General features: G+C 39.8%; 1 protein-coding gene across 2 annotated transcripts in view; it reads left to right on the top strand.

Moving 5' to 3' along the window:
* Positions 1–1,901: 1,901 nt before the first annotated feature.
* PRKCI (protein kinase C iota) overlaps positions 1,902–12,150 on the top strand; it is a 71,306-nt gene continuing 61,057 nt past the window's right edge. The window contains exon 1 of one of the 2 annotated variants that reach the window (XM_006057466.4): positions 1,902–2,328. Coding sequence is in view for 1 of the 2 variants with exons in the window: in XM_006057465.4 (XP_006057527.1) it covers positions 2,228–2,328 (101 nt within the window). In the remaining variant the exon portion in view is untranslated. The remainder of the gene's footprint in view (positions 2,329–12,150) is intronic. The other variant, XM_006057465.4, reaches the window with a different exon arrangement.

Below are 12,150 nucleotides of genomic sequence, written 5' to 3'. Positions count from 1 at the left end.
TGAAAGACTAAAACTATCCACAGAAGACTAAGACAAGAATGTTCACATACTTCTCTATTCAACATAATACAATAGCTTCTAGCTAATGCAATCAGACAAGAAAAATAAAAGATATACAGATTGGAAAGGGAGATGTTAGTCTATTTGTATTCTTAAATGGCATAATCTTGTACAAAGGAAATTCTAATGAATTCATCAAAATACTATTAGAACTAATGAATGAATGCAGTAATCCAACCCAGGATTCAGATATATACCAAACTGATTGTATTTCTATACACTAGCAATGAATAATAAAAATAGTGTTAGGATGGGAATGTAAGTTGGCAAAGCTACTATGAACAACAGTCGATGTTAACAATGTTTTAATGATGTTAAAAAATGCTGATGTAGGCTTCCCTGGTACTTGGTCTAGTGATTAAGAATCTGCCTACCAATGCAGAGCACACGGTTCAATCCCTGGTCCAGGAAGATCCCACATACAGAGGGAGCAACTAAGAGCCAGAGCCACTGCTCTGCAGCAAGAGAAGCCACAGCAGGGAAAAGCCATCGCACCTCAACGAGGAGTAGCCCCTGCTTGTTGCAACTACAGAAAGTCCCCGTGCAGCAACAAAGACCCAGTGCAGCCATAAATAAATAAATGATGATGCATGGCTAGTTGGATGCCTTGACTGATTGGCTAAATATTCATTGTGCACCTGTTCCATGCAAGGGCAATATACAAGGCCAAGATATGGGGAAAGCAGAAGGAAGAAAGGTCAAGTCTTCCATCATACCTTCTGAGTTTCTTCATTACATTTATTATTACATTTTATTTATTATACTACATTCTTTCCATAAAAGACGCTATGCTGCTGCTGCTGCTGCTAAGTCGCTTCAGTCGTGTCCGACTCTGTAAGATCCCATAGACGGCAGCCCACCAGACTCCTCCGTCCCTGGGATTCTCCAGGCAAGAACACTGGAGTGGATTGCCATTTCCTTCTCCAATGCATGAAAGTGAAAAGTGAAAGTGAAGTCGCTCAGTCGTGTCCGACTCTTCGCGACCCCATGGACTGCAGCCTACCAGGCTCCTCCATCCATGAGATTTTCCAGGCAAGAGTACTGGAGTGGGTTGCCATTGCCTTCTCCGAAAAGACGCTATCAGTTCAGTTCAGTCTCTCAGTCGTGTCCGACTCTTTGCGACCCCATGAATCGCAGCAGGCCAGGCCTCCCTGTCCATCACCAACTCCCGGAGTTCACTCAGACTCACGTCCATCGAGTCAGTGATGCCATCCAGCCATCTCATCTTCTGTCGTCCCCTTCTCCTCCTGCTCCCAATCCCTCCCAACATCAGAGTCTTTTCCAATGAGTCAACTCTTCGCATGCTGAGCCCTTAATCAAATTCTTTCCCAAAAAGGTACTGTATAATTGAGATGATTTATGCAATTGGAAGGAGAATTCAGCAGAGAAGAAAGTCTAGACTGTGACGAATCCCAATCATTTCCAATGTCCTCGGATGCCCAAGGTGGATTCAGGATTTGCACGCCAAAGTCTCCTGGGGCACGAGCCGGAGACAGACAGAGAGAAGGCGGGGCTCTCTACGCGTAAGGAACCTCAAGTCCCAGAATTCCACGGGGACTCCAAATCCCAGAAACCCGCACTCTAAATCTTCTCCGAGTCCCCAGTCGGCTGACCGCGGACGCGACCAAGTTAGGAAACTGGGGTGAGATGCCGCAGCACTTGTCTCCAACCATATTTGTAGGGAGGGCTTTTTACAAAAGTATAATTATTTGAATCTTCACGTTCTCTCAGTTACAGCTCCCACAAAAGGCCCCCTGCCGGGGAATATGATATGATGTTCAGCACCTCCCCCATCCTCCCTCCCCTTTGCCTTACTCCCGTAAGAATGGTTCAGCCGGACATTGAGGCTTCTTGATTTGGATCAATGGTTGCACCCGCCCTCCCCCGGAATGTGGGCCTTTGGAGCGAGCGAGGTGGGAGGGACGGAGGCGGGAGGCGTGCAGGGCCCGGGTGGCCGTAGAGGCAGAGCCGGCCGCCGGCGGTGGGAGGAGCCGTGCGGTTCCGGCTGCCCGGGCGAGGCGACACTTGGGTCCGCGCCGCGGGCGGGGACGACAGGTAGGCGAAAGGACAGCCGCGGCTCTGCGGGAGGCTCGAGCTGCGGAGTCCCCTGCGGCGCCCGGCGCGCCCCCCGAACCCTCGGCCTCAGGCGAGGCGGGGGAATAAGGAGATGCCGACCCAGAGAGACAGCAGCACCATGTCTCACCCGATCGCAGGCGGCGGCATTGGGGACCACTCTCACCAGGTCCGGGTGAAAGCCTACTACCGCGGGTGAGTGTCCTGCGGTGGGGGTGGCAGGGGTGGAGAAAGACCAGCTCGGCTTGGCCTGGAGGAGGGGCGAATGTGGGGCTGGAGATGTGGGAGGAATGGTTTGGGCGGGCTAGTCCGGGGGACTCGGGATGGATGACCGAGTGGTCGGGGGAGGAACACCGGGCACTGGATGGGGACACCACCACCCAGTGGTGGTGCAGGACGCCCTGGAACCGCACGGCTGAGAATCCTGAATAGGGTCCAGGGGAGGAGCCTTGGAGTAAGTAGGTCCCCCTGGTGGGTTTGAGAGACTCGCCTACTAAGATTTACGAAGAGCTTTACGTCTTTTAAGTCTGGATGTATTGGGAGTTGAGAGTTGATTCTGAGTGATGCCTTAGTTAACTTAAGTTTACTATTAGGTTTTAAAGACGGAATTGCTTCCGTTTGCTGACCCTTTTGATTACCAGCAGGCCTATAGCCTCTGGTTTTCTAAGTCAGATTTGTCTTGTTCCCGACATGTATCAGGAATATCATCAGGCTGCCAGTATATTAGACGTAGGGGTTATATTTGAGTAAAGTTGATGTGTTTTCAGGGATATGCATTAGGTACTAGGTCTCGCCTAGATTAGGTTGTGTATGTGTAAATTAAAATTCGTGAACACTTCTTTGTCAGTGTTGCTTTAAGTCTTTTTTTTAAGTCTTGTCCTGCAAGAAGAGAAGAGGGTGAGAGTAAGCAGTTTTAAAATCTGTGATCTTTATTCATATTATCACCTAAGTTACAACTACTGTGGTTACCAAAAATAACCCAGTCCTAAAATCACAGTATTAAATCATATTCCATAATCAGTAATCTGAAGTGTCCCCCTTCCTTTGAGTTCAGTTGAGGTGTGAAATTTTTTTTGAGATAATTACATTTAGGAACATTAGAAAGCTGAACTATTAGTGTGAGCTTAAAGGTTTGAAACTGAGGGCTAACAGAAAACCCAACTTCTGTGGCCTGTCGTAACTGCTTGTCCAAGCAGAAGTAAATTGCTTAAAAAAAAAAAACTCAAGCACTAGGAGGTTTGAAACTGCAGTGCATACTTTTACATTCCTGAGAGGATCAGTGAAGATAGCAAACTTTCAAAATGCCTCCCTTGTTTTGATTTCAAAGAAAATATAAGCTCCTATGTGTCTTATTGATTTGATAAAAGGATTTATTATTTTGTTTGCTGCAGTGAAGCCTCGGACTCTGTTTATTAGCTTGACTGTATTCAGGAGTAGTTAAAGGAGTTATTTTGGACAGTAACAGTGGTTTTGCTTAAATTAATCAAGGAAGTCTTGATTTGAAAACACTAGCTCTGTACTTTGCACTGGAAAAAAAAAATGCTTTGTTTCCTTTACCTTATCTTGGACAGATGAAATATTTCACTTTAGAATCTGCTCTCTTTTATAAAGTTGACAGCCTGTGAGTTGTTAGGTACAGAGAATGAAATATAGTACATTTTCTTTTTTTATAGTGTCTGATTATTGACAGTTTTAAAAAGCTAGATTTACACACACACACACACACACACACACAGTAGGAATGGGCAAATTGTTCAAAAATATAAAATGAAAAGTGTTCCCCATCCAGTCCTCCCGACCTCAAGAGTTAACTATTATTGATAGTTCATTTCTTGTTCTTCTGGAGATTGCCTTTATTTCTTACTTTAAAGTTTTATACTTCCGTTTTGTGATTTATCAGCTTTAGATGGTATCTAGCGATTCCTTCCTCCGAAAGATGATAAACTGGGTACACCCTACCCTCTGCTTCCTTGCTCCCCTATGCCTCTCATATTTATTGTTAAACTATTATTTTTAGTTCACCGGTTTACTTTTCTGACTCTTGACGTTGAATTTAGGTAGTTTTCAACGATTCCAACTATGAATCATGAAAATAGTGCTTCTTCCTTTTACTCCTGTTTTTATTAGTTTGACAATTGCAAATAGGCCTTGTGCTTAATTGCTCAGTTGTATTGGACTCTTTGCGAGCCCATGGATAGTAGCCTACCAGACTCCTCTGTCCATGGAATTTTCCAGGCAAGAATACTGTTTGCCATTTCCCTCTCCAGGGGATCTTTCCTACCCAGGGATCGAACCAGTGACTCCTGCCTTGACAGGCTGATGTTTTACCACTGATACCGTACAGGCCCAAATAGGCCTCTGCTGCTGCTGTTGCTGCTAAGTCACTTCAGTCGTGTCCGACTCTGTGCGACCCCATAGAGGGCAGCCCACCAGGCTCCCCCGTCCCTGGGACTCTCCAGGCAAGAACATTGGAGTGGGTTGTCATCTCCTTCTCCAATGCATGAAAGTGAAAAGTGAAAGCAAAGTCACTCAGTTGTGTCCGACTCTTCGAGACCCCGTGGACTGCAGCCTACCAGGCCCCTCCGTGCATGGGATTTTCCAGGCAAGAGTTCTGGAGTGGGGTGCCATTGCCTTGTCCTTGCAAAGAAATCTAAGTCTGCTCTACTTTAGAATGTAGGTACTGCTCTAATTATTTTTTTTTTTAAAAGGAGGATAAGGACTTATAACCCTATTAATGCTTGACTAAAATGTCTCCAAGACACTCAGTGTAAAATTTTTTTTTGCTTATTTTTAAAAACCTATGAATTTTGATTAGTAGTGAATCAACCTCTTGCCATTTAGTGCCTTTATTCAATGAAAGCTTTCTAATAGTGCCTTCATTTCAAGCCTCATTTGAAGACAACATCAGCACTCCAAATTGTTCCAATTTCTGACCTCTGAAATTAGATCTGTTAAGATTATATGTTTATTAACAATAGCCCAAACTGATGGTTATTATATTGTGTAGTCAGCTGCTCATTACTACAGATGAAACTAAAATGAGTCACCAGTAAGGATAGTTAAATAAACAGGTTGGCTGTCTAGAACACCTGCCTGGTTTTTAAATAGAAAATTCTTCCCTTACCATCACGAAGTGTGAGGACAATCTGCATATGAAAAAGTTTCTTTTCTTTCACATCATCAGAATGGCTGTTATGGGAGAGTTTCCCCCTTATCCCCTTCTAATAATATTTCTTTCCAGTGAATATTGAAATCTTGGAATAACCAGAATTTTTTAGTGAATGAATTGCTGCCCCTTTCAATGATGTTTAGTGTTCTCATGTTAAATTTGTTCTTAGTGCAACTGTGCTGTCTCCCTAGATATAAAAGATATTTAATTAGCCCTTTTCGAGTTTTTAAGCAGAAGATTAATAGCCCTGAGAATGTGAGTTTATTGTGTACCACCTAAGAGTGCCTGTCTCCTGGCCTGTACTCCTCTTCCCAAGAGCTTGTCACTGCGTAGCCTGCCTTTCTTCAATCATTACCTACTGTTAGTTTGGAGGAGGAGAAACAGGTTTTGTGGGTTAGTGGTAGATTGCCATTGTGTGTGCTATCCTTATATAAAGTTACTGGATATTACGGGGTAGAATTTAACAAGAAAATATCTGGACTACTCATTTCCTTGCATAATAAACATAAGAGAAATTTTGCGAAAAGCTTTGTAAACCTCCGCTGTTGAGCAGTTACAAATCCAGAGGATTCTTTCAGTGCACAACTACAAACAAAATGGGATGAGCTCCTTACATATTTGGAAAGTATAGCTGGTTCAGTGACGAAGTATGCAGGATTTTCTCACTGTGGACAAGTCTTGGCAAGACGTGTTTTTAAAAGTATTACAAAATAATTTTAGAGATATACTTCCAGTATGGGTTCTAAGGAAATAAGAATGATATATTGAGTTGAAAGTTAGGGGAAGGTCAGTTATTGGTCCTAGACTGTCTGGCCCGGCACCTGAGCAGAGGCAGCAGATCCATAGCTTCACCAGAGAGAGAGAAAGGGCATGGTGGCCTGCTGCCAAACCCAAAACAACCCTCTCAGAAATTTGGATTAGATAATGTGGAGATAAACCGCTTGTCAGCAGCGAGAACTGAAGCTGAAGAGTTACCAGAGACGCTGGTGAGGCCAGGCTTGCCATGTGCAAACTGAAGGGCTGAGGAAATGAGAAAAAAAAGCAATGTTTCTTGATAGCTTTCTAATACAGCTCCTGGACCCTCTTTCTAAGATTACTTGAGTGTTTGTTTCTTTCATGATTCAAATGAGCCTAATCAAAACACAGATTTTAGAAAACCCAATCTTGTTTAGGATTTCACATTTTACCAAAGGGTGTTTCAACTCAGTTTAATAAATACTGTTGAACAATTACTCTGAGCCAGGTACATGGTACCAGAGTGGTCACAGAGGATGTCGAGGTAGGTATAAGGCTCTGCCCTTGAGGAACCAAGAGACTTGTAGGAGGAAAGACTTTAAAAAGTTCATAAAGTGGTGTGTGTGTGTGTGTGTGTATGTGTGTGTTTATGTGTACGGATGGCTCTTGGGGAGGAGTTTGGGTTGAGGGAAGCCCTCCTAGAGGATGCAGTGTTTGAGGCTATTAAAGGATAAGTTTGTTTGTCTGGTGGACTACGATGTTGGGTGGGAGGTCATTCCAGGCATTGCACAGCTGCATGATATGCTTGGGGAGTTAAGATGGATTTAGTTGTTAGTCCCATAGTCATTTCTCATTAGGACATAACGTGTATAGTGGGCACTGATAAGTGAGCTAGTAAGAAGGTTACAGGCACTGGATGAGGAAGACTCGAATATCATACTTTGGACTTCAGACTATTTCTCATTGGTGAAGATTTTAAGTAAGGGATGTATGATTTAGATTTTTATTTTAGAAAGATCACTCTTGGAACCAGTGTAGTAGATGAATGAGCAATGGATGAAACTTTATCTGGAGGCTTTGGAAGGAGTCCAGGTGAGAGATTCTGAGATGGAAAAGAGGATGTGGATTTGGGGTGATTTCGGGGGGGGGGAATCATTATGAATTAGAGAGTGATTGCTTGTGGAAAAGAGAGAGGGTCTGAATCTGACTTGGATTTTCTCATTTGGAGAGACTAGGGAATAGAGAAATAAGAGATTTATTAGAGAAGGTAATTAATTCCCTGAACAAGTAATCAAAATTTGCTTTGGGGGCATCCAGATGGAAATGTCCAGAAGCAATTGAACAGCTGTTTCTTGTGTGCCTGCTCTGTGTCCCCAGCACTGTACGTGACAGACAGCTAACCTATGTAGGAATATGGCTGAGAAGAATGATAGGAACAAAAATGCCACTAGCAGCCGACTACAGATCATAAAGATGAGGCACCAGAGTTAATTTTTAAAATACAGAAATATATAAAGTAGAAAGTTCCCCCATAACCTCTCACTCTCACTTCCTGAGGAGGGCATTGTTAACAGTTGGGGATATTCTACATCATATCAATGTATTATATGTATACATATACACACATGTTTATTTTTCCTATAAATGTGTTCACATGTTTATATGTGTTTCTGTACCTTGAGTTTTTTCATTCATAATCACTTTTCCATGTCGGGATAGACAGATAAGCAGGTAGATACACATAGAGCAATCTGCCTCTTTCTGTATAATTGGCACATAGTCTTGCATACTATTGTTACACCATAATTTATATTATCTTTTTTTCTGGTTGATGAATTTTCATTAAATTGCTCTATCAAGTCATGTTGAAGGAATATCCTTATTTAATATATATTCTTGCATGGTTGAAGATATGCCTATTTTAAAACTTGATATTGTCCTCCAAAAATGTATCAATTGACATTCCCAATAACAGTGTACAAATGAAGCATTTTTCCTTATGATTCCGTTACATCTTATCGGTCTTTTAAATTCTTGCAAATACAATTGGCAAAAAACGCTAATTTTTTTTTAAACAATATTGAGAAGTAGATATCATTTCTATTTTATGGATGATAATACTGAGGCTTAGTAAACCACAATACAAAGTTGAGTCTTACTCTTCAGAGAAGTTTCCCTTTGCCCTGTTAATATATTGATGGGTCTTTTTGAGATTACTTTATTGTCAAATTCATATTTCATAGTTCTTTTCTATCTCCTTGACTATTAAAATACAGATGTTGCATTTTGGCTTTCTTATAATTAACAATTAATTTGAGGGATGATACTTTGAGATGGTACAAATATTTCCTCACCACCTTTTACCTAGTGGTATTACAGCCATGGATAATCGTGCCTAAATCTATTATATTGGTGAATGCAAGTAAAAATTTTTTTCTGATTCTGCTATATTTAATTTAGGAAAAAAGGTTATGTTGAAATAGCGAAAGGACTGAATATGTTTTTTTTTTTTCAGGTTGTTTTTTTTTAAAGCAGTTAGTCCTAAGGAAAAGCTTTAGATTCTTTATTTTAGAACATAGGAACATAATGAATGCTTAAAATTGTTTGGTGAAGCACAGTTAAAAATGCTTTTTTTTTTTTTCTTTTTTAAATTCAGCTAAAACTATATCTAAATTTACCATTTTGGGCATCTCTGTGGTGAAGCAGACTGTATTGTTGAAGACCAGTGGTAAGCTAATTTATGCCAACACTGAAGTTAAAACCAGGAAAAAAAAATCTTCCATGGATAATTTGTTTTGTACCTTAGAAGTAATATCTTTATTTTGCAGTTTATTTTTAGTTTTGGTACTATAATAAGGATCTGGTGATTGTGGGATAAATGAACATAGTGCTTACCCAATTGCTTAGAGGGGTATTTATAAAAAAAAGTCCCTTAAAGGTTTTAGTTCCTGGAACTTAAGGAGTGGCAGTTGATAAAGCCTCACTGCTTCACTGAGTCTCTTTAGGATGTATGTACTTATGATTTCTAAAGGATTTTTAAAGCATGTTTTAAAAGTATTTGCACAGTCTGGTAAATATTTTACAGGTCTTGAAAAATAAAGTTTCTGAAAAATCTGTATTATTTACAAATATGCTTCCATAGTGTTAATTGTAACTATGAGTGAACCTTAATAAGAAACTCATATTTTGATGACACCTGATCATACTAATTTCTTCTCTTTGCATTCAAAGAGATAATGTCACACTTATTCTTTGCCAGGGAAGTTCAGCGGAAGCCTTTTCTTCTCTTCTGATTTAGTTCTAAAATGTATTCTCCCAATCCTCACCCCCTCATAATAGTAACCTGGGGGATAATTTGAAAGAAAGATTGCTTTAAGGTAAGCAAGTTGCCTTTTAATGTCACTAGAGGAAGGAACTATTTTCTGCTTTAATTTTCTTTTTGAAATACACATTTTAAAAATAATTAGAACAATAATTTTATTTATGTATAACTAATTTAAATTTTGTTTTATATTTTATTTATATTTATTTTATTACAGAGTAACATGTATCATAAAATCATACCTTTACATGGTAGAAAAATTAATAATAATCTATGCCATTCAGAAGGGTTTCAATATTTACAAAGTACCTCTTCTTTCTATCTCTTGTCTCCTCCTAATCCCCATTTCCACCACCAAGATTTAACTACTATTAAAATTTTGCTTTCTTTTTATTATATCTGTTGATCAATATGAAAGATAAGGAATTTAGCACTTTTTCATTGCCTCCTCTCCTCACAATTTTTAGTTTTTCTTGTGGTTACATTTGAAGCTTAAATAATATACCTCCTCCTGCTTTTTCTTTTATTTATAATTATAGTAAAATGTTTTAAATTGACTATCTTAACCATTTTTAAGTGTACAGTTGAGTAGTGTTAACTATATTCACATTGTTATGTGACCAATCCCCAGAACTTTTTCATTTTGCAAAACTGAAGTTACATATTAACAACTCTTCCATCTTCCTCCAACCCCCAACCCCTGGCAACTACTATTCTGTTTCTATGAATTTGACTCCTTGTAGCTCAGAGGTTAAAGCGTTTGCCTGCAATGCAGGAGACCTGGGTTCGATCCCTGGGTTGGGAAGATCCCCTGGAGAAGGAAATGGCAACCCACTCCAGTACTCCTGCCTGGAGAATCCCATGGACGGAGGAGCCTGGTGGGCTACAGTCCACGGAGTCGCAAAGAGTTGGACACGACTGAGTGAATCCTTAGTCCTTAGTACTTAGATACTTCATATACATGGAGTCATACAGTATTTGTCTTTTGGCGACTGGCTTATTTCACTTTCAAGATTCATTCATATTGTAGCATGTATGAGAATTTACTTTCTTTTTAAGGCTGAATAATACTTCTTTGTGTTTGTATATCACATTTAGTTTATGTATTCATCTGTCAGTGAACACTTGGGTTGCCTCCACCTTTTGGCCATTGTGAATAATGCTGCTGTGAATGTGGGTGTACAAATATCTGTTGGATTCCCTGCTTTCAGTTCTTTTGGATATATGGAGCCAGAAGTGGAATTGCTGGATCATATGGAAATACTTTTTTAAATTTTTTGAGGAACATCCGTACTGGTTTCTATAGCTGCTGTACCATTTTACATTCCCCACCAGTAGTACACAGGGCACCAGTTTCTCCACATCTTTGATTACACTTGTTATTCTAGGTTTTTTATAGGAGCCATCCTGATGGATACGAGGTGACATTTTATTGTGATTTTTTTCTATTGGTGTGTAGTTGATTTACAATATAGTTTGTTGTGTTAATTTCTGCCCTATCATTATGGTTTTGATTTGGATTTTTCTGATAATTAGTGATGATAAACATTTTTTTCTTAAGCTTGTTGGCCATTTCTATATACTCTTTGGAGAAGTGTCTGTTCAAGTCCTTTGACTATTTTTAAATTCAGGTTATTATTTTTTTTCTTGTTCTCTGCTTTTAAATTTAATTATTAATTTTAGATAAGAGTGTTGACTCTTCATTAGGAAAGACATGTTTTTGAATTTATACTTCCTTTTGCTTTCTCACGTCTCAATTTTTCTTGTTAATTTTTACATTGTAAAGGTATATAACATTATTCTGTTCTTTAACTCATATTTTTTAAGGCAGTTTTTTAAAAGCACTTATAATGAATGCTTATGTAAGTGTGATGCACTTGAAAAACAAAGAAGTGTGATTAGATGTTTAGAGAAGGAAAAGTAATTTTGTGTCAGTAAAACTTTTCTCTTTAAAGGGTTCCAGTTAACTTTAATTTTGGGGGCTGGTATGTTTTCTCCATCAATTTTATCTCATCTGTTTTCAGTCATCCAGGATTTTTTCATACTTTCTGGTCTGCTGTTGATGCCTTTTTTTGTTTTCTAAGACTTTGATAAACTTGTCATTTCAGTGGGCCCTTAGAATGAAAGGGGCTTCCCTGGTGGCTCAGACAGTGAATAATCTGCCTACAGTGCGGAAGACCTGGGTTCAATCCCTGGGTCGGGAAGATCCCCTGGAGAAGGGGATGGCAAACCACTCCTATATTCTTGCCTGGAGAATTCCATGAAGAGAGAATCCTGGTGGGCCACAGTCCATGGAGTCACAAAGAGTTGGACATGACTGAGAAACTAATACTTTCACTCAGAAAGGATATAGATGTTTGTTCCCTCTACCATATTGAATAATCTGTGTGTTGTCTTTAGAAAGCTGGATTATTTTCATCTAATAAGGTTCCACTTTTATTTAAAGTATTATATGAATACATAAAGTTTTAAAAGTTCTTGAACACATTAAGGGTATGTTGAACACATTAAGCTATATGCTAGGTTGGTCTTCCCTGGTGCGTCAGTGGTAAAGAATCCACCTGCCAGTGCAGGAGACTCAGATTCAATCCCTGGGTTGGGAGAATCCCTTGGAGAAGGAAATGGCAACCAGTCCAGTATTTTTCCCTGGGAAATCCCAGGACTTGCAGGCTGCGGTCCATGGGATCACAAAAGAGCCAGACACAGCTTAGCAACTAAAAAACAAACAATATGCTAGGTATTATTCCAAGTATTACAAGTGTGAATTCACTTGACACATTAAATCCTTAAA

Source organism: Bubalus bubalis, chromosome 1, assembly GCF_019923935.1.
Source record: "Bubalus bubalis isolate 160015118507 breed Murrah chromosome 1, NDDB_SH_1, whole genome shotgun sequence".
NCBI lineage: Eukaryota > Metazoa > Chordata > Mammalia > Artiodactyla > Bovidae > Bubalus > Bubalus bubalis.
This window is presented reverse-complemented; position numbering and strand designations above follow the sequence as displayed.